At 45.7% G+C, this 17,875-nt stretch overlaps 1 protein-coding gene across 1 annotated transcript in view; it reads left to right on the forward strand.

Moving 5' to 3' along the window:
• AGAP3 (ArfGAP with GTPase domain, ankyrin repeat and PH domain 3) overlaps positions 1 to 17,875 on the forward strand; it is a 1,596,783-nt gene that overhangs the window by 53,100 nt on the left and 1,525,808 nt on the right. The window contains exon 2 of the mRNA XM_086940918.1: positions 13,890 to 13,948. Within this exon, the coding sequence (XP_086797044.1) occupies positions 13,890 to 13,948 (59 nt within the window). The remainder of the gene's footprint in view (positions 1 to 13,889; positions 13,949 to 17,875) is intronic.

The following is a 17,875-nucleotide window of genomic DNA, read 5'->3' on the forward strand; positions in this document are numbered from 1 at the left end:
ACCCCCACACACACACAGCCACACACACACAGCCACACACACAGACACACACACACACAGAGCCACACACACACACAGAGCCACACACACACACACACACAGAGCCACACACACAGAGCCACCCACACACACAGAGCCACACACACACACACACACAGCCACACGCACATAGCCACACACGCACACAGAGCCGCACACACACACAGAGAACCACACACACACAGAGCCACACACACACACACACAGCCACACACACACAGCCACACACACACACACAGAGCCAGACACACACACACAGCCACACACACACAGAGCCACACACACACACAGAGGCACACAGAGCCACACACACACACACACACATACACACACACAGAGGCACACACACACGGCCTCCTGAATGTCTGGCATAACGGACAATCCAGGCCAGACTGACAGGCTACAGCTGTCGCGCCTTGTCGATGGAGCCGCCTCCAAAGTGCATTCTTGGGGTGTCTTTTTAATTGCACAAACCTCCTGGACGCAGACATGGAGAATCCCATTCACAAGATTTGGGGTTGGGAGCTTCTCGATTGGATTTAAAGTCCAAAATAGTAAAGCAGCACCAACATCATCATTAGCTGGACCTTCATGGTTTTGAAAAAAGGAGAATACATGATACCGCGTGACTTCCATGTCTGAATCACACATGCATTCTGTATGCGATTCTAATGTAATTCCCATTGTGTTACGAAAACGGACAAGGTGGGCTTGATGGGTCAATCTTATCTAGCAATGTGTGTGGCTAGAATGACGTGCTTACTCTGTGAATCACCTGCATGACTAGCAACACAACACAAGGCTCTGATTTCAGGTGATCAGACAACACATGGGAGACCTCTCCAAACCCCTTCGATCGCAGTGTTCCCCCCACACGAGCACGGCCTATATGGGAAAGTACACACTTTACATCCCAAAACTACCTCACGGGTGCACATGGGGAATCCCAAGCACACACACACATAAAACAAAACAAAGCGGTGGCTGCAGCGAGCCCCTCCGCTGAGTGCCAGCCCCTGCACACGGAAGGCCGCTGGTGTAAACACAACAGGCCAAAGGGAGCGAGGAGGGGCGCAAGGAGGTCAGGGTCACTAAGTGAAGGAGCGGGGGTGACCAGGGGTCATGAGGATCTCCCAGGGCCAAGCCCCGACCTCCCGACGGATCGGAGGGAGACGTGGGAGAGCACGAGGCCTAACGGGGGCTGCCAGACCTCGGTGTGGGCGAAGGCCGCGCTGTAGGTTCCCTCCCAGCTCCTGCCGCCAGCCAGAGTACCTTGTAGTAGGCTCCGGTGAGCCGCACACTTCCACACTTAGTTCCTCCATGTTAGAATCGCAAGAGCCGACTGAAAGGATTTCTAGAAAGTTTCTATGTGAAACTGAGAGAACCAAAAGAGAGATCTATGGGAAGGAAGGAGGGAGGGGGGCAGGCTAGACGGGCAGGGAGGCGAGGAGGGAGAGTCTATGAAGGCTGACAGGCTCACAGAGGCCAGCTAGACTCCGTCAGATAGAATTGAAGGACAAAGGGACGGGGGATCGGGGACTGTAGGGAGTAAGGGTGGGGGCCCGAGAGATGAGGAAGAGGAAAAACAGGGCGGGCTGGGCGGCGGCTGTGCTGCTAGAGGAGGGAAAGGGGAGGCTCTAGGGAGTCTCTGATCCTGACTTCTCGCACGAGAGAGCAGATACTTACCCTCGGTAGATGGCAGCAAAGCAAGCTCCGGCAGGAAAGCGGACCACGCCATGACACCACCATGTTTCACTGAGGTCCAGCAGAAATGGCTCGGAGAAACGCACAGTCATTTTCCGACTAGGGGGACGTGTTTTTCTTTCTCTCCTCTTCCCATTGGCTAGAATGTAAAATTCCAGTCAATGGGAAGAGGCGAGAAAGAACCTAAAAAACACACCCCAATCCAAAAAAGATGGGGCTTAAATGGACAGATGCCCCTCTTCTCCAATGGCTGGTCTCCATTTAGGAAGCCAGCCAATGGAGAAGAGGGGCAGGTTTAAGCCCCATACTCTAAAACATAAAATCTCGCCAGCGTGACTGCGCAGGCGCAGCCTACGCAGGCCGAGACCTAAAAATGAATGTGTCCTCATATAACGCAACTGGTGCTATGTAAAGTGCTCTGATACCTGATTCGGGGCAAGTTTGCGCTATATAAAACTCCATAAAAATATATAAAATCATGTTCAGTCTATAAATTATGGATAAATAGGACTGAAAATAAGAAGCATTCATTCATTGAACCATAACTCAATATCAATTTAGTTCATAATGTGAATGGCTTATATTTTATAATGCTGACGGTGTGATTACACTATGCACGTTTTGGCAGGAATGCATTAATCAGAAAGCCGTCACATCATTCACTGGAAAGGACACAAACACAGGCTGCAAGATATGTATGCCTGCAACTGATATATTATCTACAATACAAGTAGTGACATTCTCGTTAAAATCAGCAGCTGAGTTGAAATTCAAAGGTACCCCATGTCGATATCAAAATCAAATGACATGATATTGTGAAAATCCCAAAGATGATGGAGAAAAGGGAAATAGAAAAATACCAATTATTGTGAATAAAAAAGAGATAAAGCTTAATCGATACAAAAGGAGGTTCACTTTTACTCCATCCCAGCATATGTGTAAGAGGTCGGAGACTCAAGTGTTGCAGACCGCTAGCAAACAGTTAGGAATCCTCTATCTCTGACGTTTATCAGGAGTCATTTTGACTCTCTCCTTCACCGTCTGCTTTTTGGTTTATCCATAGAAGTTAGCAGTTTCTCCACCTTTGGTCACCTGGCAAAACCGGGGCTATCTTCCCCCACATTGAAAGTGCTCACAACATATGTGTAAGTAGAAAAGTCCTCGATAATTGCCGGAATTGTTGGGGCATGTCTTGTCACTAAAGCTACTTAAAAAATTTTCATCACTGATTTTCATTCAATTTAGCAATCTATGCAGCCTGGTTGGCTAGAGTTATTATAGGGTGCTCAGTAAGTGATTTATATGCAGCAATCTGTGGGCATTCCAATCCACTCACAATACATACATTTTATGTACAATTATTCTAGACCCACAGGTAATGCATTTTTAATATCTGCATCTCCCTTAAACTTACTGTGTGTTTTCATAGTGTCCGTTAGTACAAAAAACAACCCATTACTGCCGGCTAGTACAGAGGCTTAGTTTACCTTCACCTGATCTCTTTCTGAGTCCTGTTGTAAAAGAGATGGGTAAATATACTACTCCATGGCTAGCCTTTATGTAGAAGAACATGCTACCCGTGATAAATATCAATACCAACCGAATAGTTGCTTATACAGCAAACATCATTGTTCTTTATTATCTTCTTTATACAGGATATTGTGTGTCTTGACTTCCACGTATTGATGCTTTTTCGCGTACTATTTTATAGATTGAGTCTCCCGATTCCAGTGGCCATTTATCTCATCATTAAGGCCATCCTCACTGGGGTAACCTACACGCATTCACCACAATCACCGCACGGAGGCGGTTCCAGCTCCCGGAGGAGCCCAGCGCCAATCACAGCAGCACCGCACGGGACTCCAGAGACCAGGAGCCCGTGCGTGACCAGGTGCTAGAGGAGGCACGCCCAACTGCCCGCCGGCGATAAAACCCCTCGCCGGACCCGCTGGTGCGGGTCCCGCAGCGCTACACGCATTCACCACAATCACCGCACGGAGGCGGTTCCAGCTCCCGGAGGAGCCCAGCGCCAATCACAGCAGCACCGCACGGGACTCCAGAGACCAGGAGCCCGTGCGTGACCAGGTGCTAGAGGAGGCACGCCCAACTGCCCGCCGGCGATAAAACCCCTCGCCGGACCCGCTGGTGCGGATCCCGCAGCGCTACACGCATTCACCACAATCACCGCACGGAGGCGGTTCCAGCTCCCGGAGGAGCCCAGCGCCAATCACAGCAGCACCGCACGGGACTCCAGAGACCAGGAGCCCGTGCGTGACCAGGTGCTAGAGGAGGCACGCCCAACTGCCCGCCGGCGATAAAACCCCTCGCCGGACCCGCTGGTGCGGGTCCCGCAGCGCTACACGCATTCACCACAATCACCGCACGGAGGCGGTTCCAGCTCCCGGAGGAGCCCAGCGCCAATCACAGCAGCACCGCACGGGACTCCAGAGACCAGGAGCCCGTGCGTGACCAGGTGCTAGAGAAGGCACGCCCAACTGCCCGCCGGCGATAAAACCCCTCGCCGGACCCGCTGGTGCGGGCCCCGCAGCGCTACACGCATTCACCACAATCACCGCACGGAGGCGGTTCCAGCTCCCGGAGGAGCCCAGCGCCAATCACAGCAGCACCGCACGGGACTCCAGAGACCAGGAGCCCGTGCGTGACCAGGTGCTAGAGGAGGCACGCCCAACTGCCCGCCGGCGATAAAACAACAACAGGTCGACGCAGCGCGGAACGCAGCGCGGGACGAAGCCCGGACAAAGGGCGGGCCGTCTGTGGCCGTCAGGGGCCGGAGGAGGCTGGGCTGGCCCACCCCCCTTATTCATACCAGCAAAGGTACTGTCCATTTACCATTTGGTTCACTGTTTCTTGTATAATGGGGAAAAGGAAGAATACTGAGGAACTTACTGATGCTGGAGGGCATACCAAGGGAGGAAAACTACCGAAAAGACAAAAATGCAAGCCTATCAGAAAGCGCCAACTACATGCAGCAGGGAACTGTGTAATGGATAGAATTGATGACCTACTTGCAGACTGTTCTGACTTACTAACAACCTCCTCTAATGAAGGGGTTGATGACCATGTGGCTACTGGCATGGGAATTGTAAATGATGGAAAGATTGCTACAAGGGGACCAGTGGTAATACCTGAAATGTTTATGTCCAAGCCACAATCAGGGGTTAAATCATCACCACAGGAAATATCAGATGAAAGCCTAGCGAGTGTGACTGGAAACATCGTAAATGTTTTAAACATTCCTTGTTCCAATAAATTTGCTATTCTAGCTCACATTGAAAATTCGCATCTAGACAAGGAGCCGGATATGACTAATCCTGGTCCTAGCGAGTCAGTAACCATTCTGCAGGGTGATCCTGAGGTAGATGATCGAACTAATAATCCTCTGTATAAACTTGTAACTCATTTATGTGATCTAATTAAGGGGATGCAAGTCAAAATTGATGATTTAACCGCAGTTGTTAGCAATCTAAATGTAAATAAGAAAGCCCTTACAGCCCCCCAAGCTCCAAGAATAAGCCAGGGTGGTGTATTAGTACAGACAGGAAACACTGCCCCAAAATCAGGCGAAAAGCCAGAAACAGACACAGCTGTATTTAGACACTGCAAAAATAGTGAGACACCTAAAACAGGGTCCCAATCGCCTGGTGGAAATCAGCTATCACACCCTACTGCCGCAATACCATCAAGTAATATACCAGGTTTATTGGGACCCAACCAACCCCTTAGGCCGAAACAAGCTGGTAGCAACATTGTATCTAGTCATCAGAAAAGTTCTGGCCCTATCCAAAAAAATTCTGGGACCAGTAAATCGGACCGAAATATTTCCAAGTCACCTCCAGTATACCTGATCAATATACCTAAACTCCCTGTCGGTAGAGATCGTGAATCACCTGACGCCTTAACTAATAAAGCCATCCATTGGATTAGACATGTAAGGGGTTGCAGATCGGTGATCAGGGAAGACATTCTCCGAGCAAGTAGGCTTACCTTTAAGGGCGATGCCTACGATTGCATTGAACTTATTCTAAAAAATCCAGGGATAGCCGGAGAATTGTTAAACTTAGAATTTAGATCCTGCTCCCCAGATTATTCCAGGATCCAAATGAGAGCTACTCCCCCACAATCCTGGAAGTCCGCGGGGGAGAAAAAGGAGGATATTGTACTTAGGGAAAGTTCAGGTTTGGACTCCAACGATTGACTCCAATTGCAATCTTTATTATCATCTTCCATCGATATAGAATTATGTGGACAGGAACCCATTGGTGTTATAGCAAACTCATCAGAGGAACAAATTTCACCACCTTGTTCCTCAGCTGAGGTTAGTCCCCCAGTTATTAATTTGGAGCTCTTGGAGCAACCTAGTCCTGTGCTCACTAGTGGTAGATCGGGGTCTGTTCTTTCCTGGAACATAGCTGGCCTAAGGTCTAAATTAGAGTCACCGGAGTGGGCATTATTTATTAGAGAACATGAAATATGCTTATTCCAAGAAACATGGGCACTAGAAGACCTGTACATGACAGATTACTTGAATTATAGTATCCCTGCAGTGAAGGAAGGGAGAGGGAGACCAGCCGGAGGGCTTACTATTTGGATAAGGCAAGATCTGGGTGTATTAATAAAAACCATTCCGACTAACCACAGGGATCTCCAGATACTAAGTCTCAAGTTTCCAAATGACAAATCAGTCTATGTTTGTAATATTTATGCGAGAAGTACGGGGGGTAGAAAATCTGAGGTTTTACTAGTATTGGAAGACTTTTTGGAAAGTCGACACTTGCCCTCAAATGTAATTGTTGGGGGGGATTTTAATGTAAATTTTGAGCCTCTTTTGAAAGGAAGTTGGAACGTGTCGGAGGAGGAGGATTGGGAATGGGGGATTCCCAAATTGGATCTTGACCCAGTAAATAAATGGACAGATATAGTGGTCCAAATGAATTCTATCTGCTTAAATAAAGGTCTAAGATCAACTAATGGTAGGACCACTGGCGATAAATCTGGTGTATGTACATTTATAAGTGGCAATCGCAAGAGCAGAATAGACTACATTTTGATTAATCTGGGTCTATGGAAATATCTTGAAGACATGGTAGTCATAGATAGGGTAGAGAGTGATCACAATCCCCTGTCTATGAGTCTTACTTACTGGGAATCTCCTGAACATCTTGGGGCTAAGATGGTTCCTACCTCCTCCCACGATATTGTAATATCTAATGACCTGCGCCACATCCGGTGGTCCAAAGTTTCACTCCTTAAAGAGAACATGGATTTTATAAGCAGCAAGCTTGAACAGGCAAAATGTGATCTATTGATGTTATCTGAACCAGTCAATAATTCCTTAAAATTAGGTGAGGGGACCAGGATTCATGAGGTTCTCTTTGGGGAATTAAAGAGCCTTTTTGTTAAGCCCTGCCGGCGGAATCCCTCCCGAGTCCCAGAACCGTCTCGGTGGTATTCTAGCGAATGCAGGAAGGCCCGCCTAAATCTGGGAGAAGCAATCAAATCAGAGATAACTGAGAATATTAGAGCAGCTAGACTAACATATAAAAACACTGTCTTAAGTGCCAAGCGAGACTGGGATGAAAAAAGGTGGAATGACCTCAAGGAGGCAGGATCTTCTAAAGACACGCGAAAATTCTGGAATGTCTACAAATGGGGTGTAGACGCAAATCCGGATAAACCGCAAAATTGGGTCCCCCAAGAAAAATGGGTAGAATATTTCCAGCCCCAGTATGCTAAAGGCAAAGACTCCCAACCAGTAGTGGAAGTACCCCTGGAAATTCTAACGGAAGACTTCTTCACTCTGAAAGATGTACAGTGTGCTCTAGACTTAGCGGTCCCTGGTAGAGCGCCAGGCATCGATGGCATACCTGCAGATCTATTTTTACAAGATAAGAACTCCTGGGGCAACTACCTATTTCTCCTGTCAAATATGATCGCTAGGGGAGCTCCAATACCAAGCTCCTGGAACGGAGCAGAGATCATACCCGTTTACAAAAAAGGGGATAGGTCCCAGCCAGGAAATTACCGGCCAATCAGCCTGATTGATACATCCCAAAAAATATTTGGCAGGCTGGTTTTAAACAAAATCCTAGACTGGGAACGTGATAATAAGATCTTATCACACCTTCAGGCAGGGTTTAGAAACTCAATTAGCACTATCGACCAGGTGTTGCATTTCGCAATGCTCTACTGGAAGATAGTGACAATTGGTCATGGAAGCCTTTATGCCGCTTTCATAGATTTAAGAGCGGCATTCGACCTGGTCCCTCGCTCCACACTATGGAATGTTCTTAATAACATGGGTATGCCAGGGACTCTTTTATCCCTGGTAAAAAGATTGCACGAACAGAATTACGCACAGATTAGGTGGGGGAGTCCCGGTAATGTTACCCCACATTTCCCAGTGGAAACTGGAGTACGACAGGGCTGCGTCCTGGCCCCAACCTTATTTTCTTTATACATTAATGATGTGGCACAAATTTTAATTGATTCCAACGTTGATGCACCTACCATTGCTGGAGCCAAAGTGCCCATTTTAATGTTCGCTGACGATTGTCTTTTAATTGCAAAAACTCCAAGTGGGATTCAAAAAAGTTTGGGTCTCTTTGAAGATTTTTGTATAGCACGTGGGTTAGAGGTAAATGTTCAAAAATCAAAATTTATGACTTTTAATGCGTCTAAATCTTTTAAGGGAACCGTGCTTATGAATAAGCGCCCGCTGGAAAGGGTCCAATCCTTCACCTATTTGGGAGTTTGTATCCAGCATAATTTGTGCTGGAACCAACAAATTGAGCTGGCTACCCTCAAGCATAGACAGCTAGCGGGTGCTCTGACTGTAGAACATGCCAAATCCCTTACTAAACCTATATCCCCAGTATTGCAAGTTTATAATGGCAAAGTGGTTAGTTCCACTCTGTACGGGGTTGAAATGTGGGGAACTGAAAATCTCAAGGGGATGCCAATCTCAGAGAATGCCTTTTTAAGGAATCTAATAAAATTGCCTAAGAGTACCCCCTTGATCCCTCTTTTTTATGATTTAGGCATGTTCCCAATAGCACTTATAGCTTCTCTACGCCCTATTTTGTATTGGAGGAGGATTTGGACCACCCCGGAACTGGAAACCTACTCAAGGGGTTTACTCGATATAATCAGTAGTGGTACCTATCACAAAATAAAGTGGTTAAGACACATTAGGTGCCTACTGTTTGATTTGGGTTTGCGGGATTTGTGGGATGACCCCACTAACAGTAGGTTTCCTCCCAAAAAGGCACTTAAGAAATTATACTGGCAGTTTGTGGCTTCCAGGTCTTTCAGGTCTATCGATCAAGGGTCTTTGACAGGTCTGTTTATGGATGTTAAAAACGTACCCAATTTGGAAGCCTTTTGGGATGTGATCCTAAAACCCCTGGATCGTAAATTGTATTTTCAACTGAGAATTGGGAGCCTACCGGTTGGGGCATTTACCAGCAGCTGGTCTAAGTCAGCCAAGACGGCATGTCCGTCCTGCTCAGCACCTATGGAAACTATAGGCCATCTGCTCTTTGAATGCCCAATGTACGCTGTTCCCCGGAGAATATGGCTCCGCCCAATGTGCAGGTTGATGGGCACCGCTAGAGGTTCGGTGGCAATTAGAATTATCCGCTCCTGCACTGATATGCCAGTTTACATACCTGTGGCAAAATTCTTAGGCTGGGCCTGGACCATTAGAAACAGATTGTTAAGTGATTAATTTGTACCCAAGGTGTTAAATTTAAATTTAAATTTTAAATCAATGTACAATGATGAAATGGATATATATTTTTAAATGTAATGTACCTAGAAATTTTGTATCTAAAAAATCTTTTATTCTGATATATGTTTATATTTATTTGTACGTTGCTTTTATGACAATCGTCGAATAAAGCTTGTTTGACTTGACTTGACTTGACTTGATATATATATATATATATATATATATATATATATATATATATATATATATATATATATATATATATCCACAAAAACAAGGTTGCCCCCAGTGAGGATGGCCTCCCGGAGCGCCGATTTAGATACCAGAGGGCTACAAGCAGACTCGTTTGTCAGTTTCTATCAAGTAGCCAGGCTCAACGCGTTTTAGGCTTTCGCCCTTTCTCACGAGCCGAAAAATGGAACAGCAACTCATGTGAGTTGAACACCTGCTGCATTTTACTAATAAAGTCCCGCCCCAGTGGGCGTATCTTTTGAAAGTATGCCAGGAGTGCATTATGGTACTAGCTGTCTTCAACATACGACTTTAAGCCACAGTGGGTAGTGCTGTTGTCATTTTATGATGAAAAAGGATTAAAACACCAAGTTCAAGTTCAAGTTCAAAACAACTTTATTTCGATTCATAACAAATCATAAAAAGCACACAGACACAAAATGCATAATTATGGAGTATGGTTACATAAAATTGATGTCACTGATTAAAACACCAGTGGGATGGTGAAGATAAGGCAAACACAGTGTGTATATATATATATATATATCAGGCGCACCGTGTAATGACCAGCAACCTTGCGGACTTTGTAGTGAAACTGCAATACACGGTCCCCCCCAGCTGTTGGATTTCCACCATGGTTTGAGGAGCGGCAAGGGGAGAGAGGAGGCGAAACAAATCGCCTGATCAAGAGGTTGAAAAGAGGCTTTGTTTCATCCTGCGGGGCACCTGAGCTGGAGTGTGGCCCTTAACCAGACAATTGGGACATCACCTGATGTTAGCAGTGTCCTGTCACTGCACAGGCACACTTGAGGACTACGCCTTCCAGCATGCATCTGCTCAACAGGAGGAGTGTGAGGGGCGAGTACATCCCATATTGGAGGAGGAGCTCGATGACTCCATCCTGGGTGCTGTCTATTCACCACCTGGAAGCCATCTGACCCCCAGAGCGAGCGTGGAGTTCGTGAAACCGGCACTGATGAGAGCCATTGGAGGCTTGAAACGCGTATGCCTGAGCGTTTCAGGAACTACTTAGCACCACGCGCAAAACGAAAATCAATAAAGCAGCTTGTCTTCACCCTCGGAGTTGTGTCGCGCTTTTTCCTACCTGGGAACAGGCATTGAACTTATGTTTAAGTCAGCAAAGCAGGTCGCTGACTCGGCGGCACACCCTCTCGTTCAGGCGCACCGTGTAATGACCAGCAACCTTGCGGACTTTGTAGTGAAACTGCAATACACGGTCCCCCCCAGCTGTTGGATTTCCACCATGGTTTGAGGAGCGGCAAGGGGAGAGAGGAGGCGAAACAAATCGCCTGATCAAGAGGTTGAAAAGAGGCTTTGTTTCATCCTGCGGGGCACCTGAGCTGGAGTGTGGCCCTTAACCAGACAATTGGGACATCACCTGATGTTAGCAGTGTCCTGTCACTGCACAGGCACACTTGAGGACTACGCCTTCCAGCATGCATCTGCTCAACAGGAGGAGTGTGAGGGGCGAGTACATCCCATATTGGAGGAGGAGCTCGATGACTCCATCCTGGGTGCTGTCTATTCACCACCTGGAAGCCATCTGACCCCCAGAGCGAGCGTGGAGTTCGTGAAACCGGCACTGATGAGAGCCATTGGAGGCTTGATACCTGGGAACAGGCATTGAACTTATGTTTAAGTCAGCAAAGCAGGTCGCTGACTCGGCGGCACACCCTCTCGTTCAGGCGCACCGTGTAATGACCAGCAACCTTGCGGACTTTGTAGTGAAACTGCAATACACGGTCCCCCCCAGCTGTTGGATTTCCACCATGGTTTGAGGAGCGGCAAGGGGAGAGAGGAGGCGAAACAAATCGCCTGATCAAGAGGTTGAAAAGAGGCTTTGTTTCATCCTGCGGGGCACCTGAGCTGGAGTGTGGCCCTTAACCAGACAATTGGGACATCACCTGATGTTAGCAGTGTCCTGTCACTGCACAGGCACACTTGAGGACTACGCCTTCCAGCATGCATCTGCTCAACAGGAGGAGTGTGAGGGGCGAGTACATCCCATATTGGAGGAGGAGCTCGATGACTCCATCCTGGGTGCTGTCTATTCACCACCTGGAAGCCATCTGACCCCCAGAGCGAGCGTGGAGTTCGTGAAACCGGCACTGATGAGAGCCATTGGAGGCTTGAAACGCGTATGCCTGAGCGTTTCAGGAACTACTTAGCACCACGCGCAAAACGAAAATCAATAAAGCAGCTTGTCTTCACCCTCGGAGTTGTGTCGCGCTTTTTCCTACCTGGGAACAGGCATTGAACTTATATATATATATATATATATATATATATATATATATATATATATATATATATATATATATATATACATAACCACTCTATTGAAAACTGTAGGTCATCAGTACCATTTTGATCTTGCCATGAATGCCACTCCTTGGGCATTGCCCTGTGTTTGTTTATTGCATGTTTTAACCTATTAATGTACCTTTTTTGAACTCGTATCCTTTATATATTTATCTGTTACTTATGCCTTGACATTCTACTTCAAGGATTACTATACCTCTTTTTTATTCACAATAGCTGGTGTTTTTCCAGTTTTCTCTTTCATCTTTGGGATTTCACAATATCATGTCATTTGATTTTGAAAACAACCAGGGACTTTCAGGGCAACACTTGGGGTCATTTTGGATTCAACTCACCTGCTGATTTTAACGAGAATGTCACTGCTTTTATTGTAGATAATATATCCGTTGCGGGCATACCTTTGCAGCCTGTTTTTATATGTGTCATTTCCAGTGAGCGATGTGACTGCTTCATGATGAAGGAATTCCAGCCGAAACACTTGTAGTGTCATTACACCGTCAGCTATATAAAATCTAAGCCAATCCCATTTTGAACTAAATTAATGTTGAATTATGGTTCAATGAATGAATGCTTCTTATTTTCAGTCATATTTATCCATGATTTATAGACTGAACATTAGTTTATGGACCGTATGTACAAATAACTAATTTATCACATGCAGCTATTTCCAATTTTATGAATTGATCACTGTCTAGGACATCGCTTATGTAAAGAATGTATCATGATATTTACAATTCTAAATGTTTTATATTGTACATAAAACAATTTATAAAATATAAATTATTTGACAATAAAAATACTAGAAGTTTTCTCAGTTATTAGATGAATTGTTGTTAGATTGTTTATCACATGTTAGGTTGAAAACTGTATGCCTGCACAGTTCCACAAACAAATGGAACCTACAAATTGACAGATTCCACAGTATGACCACCCCTCCACCAAATCATCTTTCCTTCTTACACTTGTAAGGATTGTTACCTTGGTTCGATAGCAGAGTGAAACGTGAGTGTCTGCTGCCATAAAAGCTTCTCCACCTGCAGAGGTCCAGAAAAATCAAGATTCTAATCCCCAGAATATGGTACCTTTTTCTTCCCTACTGCTTTTAATACCATTGACATCTTTACAGAAAGTGGCCCTGGACCCTTCAGCATTTCAGATGGATGTCTTGTGTGCGGTCCCATCACCCCAGTAGCTTCCAAAAAGTTCATTCGATTAGGATATCTCAACTTTTGAACACATGAATATACAACAATAAGTAAAGTAGTAAGTTAATAGCCAGGTGAACGGAATTAATAAAACTCTTTTGGAGACAAGCTTAGATCTGGAAAAATCAGTGTGGTCATAACAAGAAGCAAAGTCCATGTCAAAAGTCTGATATCAAATCCATCACTTTTGGCTTGAAATCAGTCGGTGACTAGGATTTGGTGGAAACATTCAGGTGGGAGGTTTGTAGCAAAGCAAGATCCCTTGAAGTGAAATAAGAACATACTGTAACTTCAGTGACTTTGACTTTTACAATCTGTGGATACGCACCTCACTTTGGTTACCTGATATGCACTTGTCTTAGTGTGCTCTAAACCCCACAATTTCTTACAAGCAGAGGTGCCCAGGCAGTGTGTGTGTATTGGTTTGTGAAATTTGTAACTCTTTTTCCTTATGTGATGGTATTTGAGCTCCAACTGTATAGCAATCTTGGTTCCTCATGGCGGCTGAGCGATTTTGTTTTTGCTTGGATACATTGTCACTGGGCCTAAGTCAAATGTGTGTAAATAGTGAAGGAAGGAAGTGATGCAGTCAATAATGCAACAATTTTTATTTTCAGATTCCTTTGTGAACAGTCAAGAGTGGACGCTGAGCAGATCTGTGCCAGAGCTCAAAGTAGTGAGTATTTTGTTGAGATTGTTTTTATTGTTTGTTCAGTGGGAGTGCATCTTAGCACCGTACGCAATGAGCTGTCTGTCCTTCTATCCCTGCACTGACACCCACTTTCCCTCTCACTGAAGACATACCATTGCTTATTTTAGAAATCGGATTTATATGCTATGCAGCTCTATTTGAGCATTATTGCGACTGTGTAACCTCTGCCTTTTACCTGAGCATAAAGACAAAGACTGTCTGGCTTGCACCTCTTTCCACTCCAAAAAAACCATAAGATTTATCCATTCAAAGGCTTCGGTAACACCAAAACCTTCTGGCCTAGGTGCACACTGGCATAAAACTTCCCGCGCCCCGCCTTTGGGCCCTGCAAAGAAGTAGACATATAAGCCTTCAGGCCACTCGGGATCGCGCCAGCCTACCGTCGGTGCCAAAACCCCATCCTCGGCACCGACAACAAAAGAGAAACCATTCTCTTCCTCCGCACCGAAGCCTGGTTCCACATCGGCGCATTCGGCATCGAAACCTATACACACTGAACCTTCGGATCCGAAAAAATCATCGGAACCAAGGAAACAACCGGTTCCGAAAACCACTAGTAATCAACCTACAGATCCGAAAAAATCATTGGAACCGAAAAAACAACCGGTTCCGATGACACCTGGCACACACACTTCGGATCCGAAAAAATCATTGGAGCCGACCAAGCAACCGGTTCCAAAGACTCCAATCAAACCTTTTTAACCACTTGGCTGCTAAGGCATTATTTTACTCCTTATTTGTTTTCCATTGAAATCAATGGAAAGTCCATGACGAGTTACCCTTGTCATTAGCGGCGAAGAGGTTAACCCAACAAAACTCTTATTCCAAACCTAAGGAGCATAAGGCAACTCCAAAAACTGTCACACAAGCAGTCGGTCCCGAAAAAATCAGCACTGAAACACCATACTTCAGAGGAGGAGCTTTTTCGACCCGATCCTACACAAAAAACTCTGGAAATATACCCAGAAACAGGTAATCTTAGGATAAGTCCTTCCAACAAAAGGAAAATGGACAAACCTACACCACCTCCAATTCCTTCAAAGAAAAAAGACATTGCTACTTCTCCTTTAAGGGTTCCTTCTACACCTCCTCCTCCACAATACATTTCTCCTATTCTATCTCCAGTACCCACAGATTCTCCTCCACCTCCAGTTGATAATAATACCACTGGTGACGAAGGGGATAAGGAACCTCTAGGGGAATTTAGTCATCGTTACATCCCAAATGACCCATGGGAAAATGATGGCACATCAGATGTTCCTAATGTACCACAAGAGGATGTCTACCCATCTACACCATCCCCTTCAGAGAACACTATAGGTTTCACTCAGCTTATACACAGGGCTACAGAATACCACAGGGTAAATTTACATACAGACCCCATAGAAGAAGACTTCCTCATGGACACTTTTGCAACATCTCAAAGGTCCACCTCCATTCTACCAATGTTAAAAGGGGTAGTTAAACACGCTCCTGAAGTCTTTAAAGACCCATAAGTGCTAGAGCCATTAACCCTAGGATAGAAAAAAAATACAAAGCGCCTCCAACTGACCCTGCATATATTAAAGTACAGCCCCCCTTAGATTCCTTGGTTGTTTCCAACACCAGGAAAAGGGCTAACTCTCAAACCTCAGGCGATGCTCCACCGCCTGACAAGGAGTCAAAACTCTTGGACGCTTCTGCCAAAAGAACAGTGTCACAAGCAGCCAAAATATGGAAGATTGCCAACACACAAGCTTTACTAGCTAGGTATGATAGGGCGCACTATGGTGAACTAGAGACCCTACTAAAACACCTTCCAGATCAATATAAGACAAGAGCCCATGGTCTTATACAGGAAGGTAAACAAGTAAAAAATACCTCCATTCGATGTGCTCTAAATGCCGCAGACACAGCCTTCCGAGTCATTAATACCAGTGTCCTTTTACGCAGACATGCCTGGCTAAGGATTTCAGGGTTCAAACCTTTTAACCAAGAACACTTATTTGGACCTACTGTGGATTCTTCTTTAGAAAAGATAAAAAAGATACTGATACCGCCAAATCAATGGGAGCCTTGCAATCTCAAGCTCCTAGAAATTCCTTTTGTCGCTCCTCCTACAGGGGTGTCTCTAGAGGCTTTAGCACCAATAACTCCTCCACTTCCTATAAAAGTCCCACACAGACCTCCTCTACCAGAGGTTTTTACAGAGGAGGCTACAGGGGCAATAACAGCAAAGGTAGAGGCAAAACTACCAATACTCGCACTGCCACCACCCCCAAACAATGACTTTCCGCCACTTCCCCCGGACCATTATACTCCAGTAGGGGGAAGATCAACCCAGTTCCTATCTGTCTGGAACACTATCGCCACGGACAGGTGGGCGAGACAAATCATCCAATTCGGTTATTGCCTGGAGCTCACTTCCACTTCCCCCAACATACCACCCAAACAGTTCTAATGTCAACAGAACATTTAGCGTTTCTAAAACAAGAGGTGCTTTCCCTACTGCACAAACATGTAATAGAACCAGTTTCCCTTCATCATCAAAACACAGGAGTTTACTCCCTGTATTTTCTGATCCCAAAGAAGGATGGAACCCTGACACCTATCTTACACCTCATCCCATTAAACCTATACATACAATCAGACCATTTTCATATGGTCACTCTTCAACAGGTCCTTCCCCTATTCAAACAAGGCAATTTTCCTTGCCACTTTAGATGTCAAGTATGCCTACTTTCACATTCCCTTCACCCTGCTCCCAGGAAATATCTTTGATTTTTAGTGGACGGTCAGCATTACCAATTCAAGGTTCTCCCATTTGGAGTTACAACAGCACCCAGAGTATTCACAAAATGTCTAGCAGTGGTAGCAACCCACTTAAGAAGACAACAAATTCACATCTTCCCATACTTGGACGACTGGCTCATAAAAGCCAAGTCACATACCCAGTGTGTAAATTACACACACACACACCACAATCCAACTACTTCACAATTTAGGGTTTACAATAAATCTCCCAAAGTCTCACCTCCAACCGTCCCCCAGCCAACAATATCTAGGTGCCACAATAGACGAATATGCCTCTTCACTCCGCTTGTCATTTTTCCGCATGCTGTCACAATGCGGTTGTAACAACGACCGCGTTGTGACAACGCATACCATTACTCCGCAAGTTGCTGTAACAAGAGATGGGGGATGATGGCTCTTGCATATTCATAGTACCTCACGCAAGACTCCATATGCGCCCCTTACAGGAATGCTTAGCACGTCAGTGGAACCAAGCTCAAGGTCAGTTAACAGATCTGGTGTTGGTGGACATCCGCACACATCGCTCTCTGCAGTGGTGGAATACCCAAAACCTTTCCAAAGGGCGACCGTTCCTAGAGCCGGTTCCACAAATATCGTGTTAACAGCAGATGCATCGCTCACCGGCTGGGAGCTCTTCTACTACACGCCATACAGGGCAGGTGGACAACGCAGCAGAAGCTACTTCACATCAACCATTTGGAGCTACTAGCATTATTTCTGGCATTAAGATATGGATGAATTGGTCAGGCAGATTTGCCTACGCTTTTCCGCCTCTCCCACTCATTCCACTAGTGGTACGCAAGCTGCAACAACAGTCACTAACACTGATCCTAGTTGCTCCAACATGGGCCAGACACCCATGGTACACAACCTTGCTGGAACTATCAGTAGTCCCGCACCAAAAAGTACATCTCTTCCCACAAACCTTAACACAGAACCATGGAGAGATCAGACACCCAGATTAAGCACAGCTCACCCCAGCGATCTGGCTCCTGAAGTCCTTGAATTTGGGTACCTCAATCTTCCACTTTGATTGTATGAACGTCATCAAAGAAGCTAGGCGTTCCACCACTAGAGCCTACTATGCAGCCAAGTGGA

Source organism: Lissotriton vulgaris, chromosome 10, assembly GCF_964263255.1.
Source record: "Lissotriton vulgaris chromosome 10, aLisVul1.2, whole genome shotgun sequence".
Lineage (NCBI taxonomy): Eukaryota > Metazoa > Chordata > Amphibia > Caudata > Salamandridae > Lissotriton > Lissotriton vulgaris.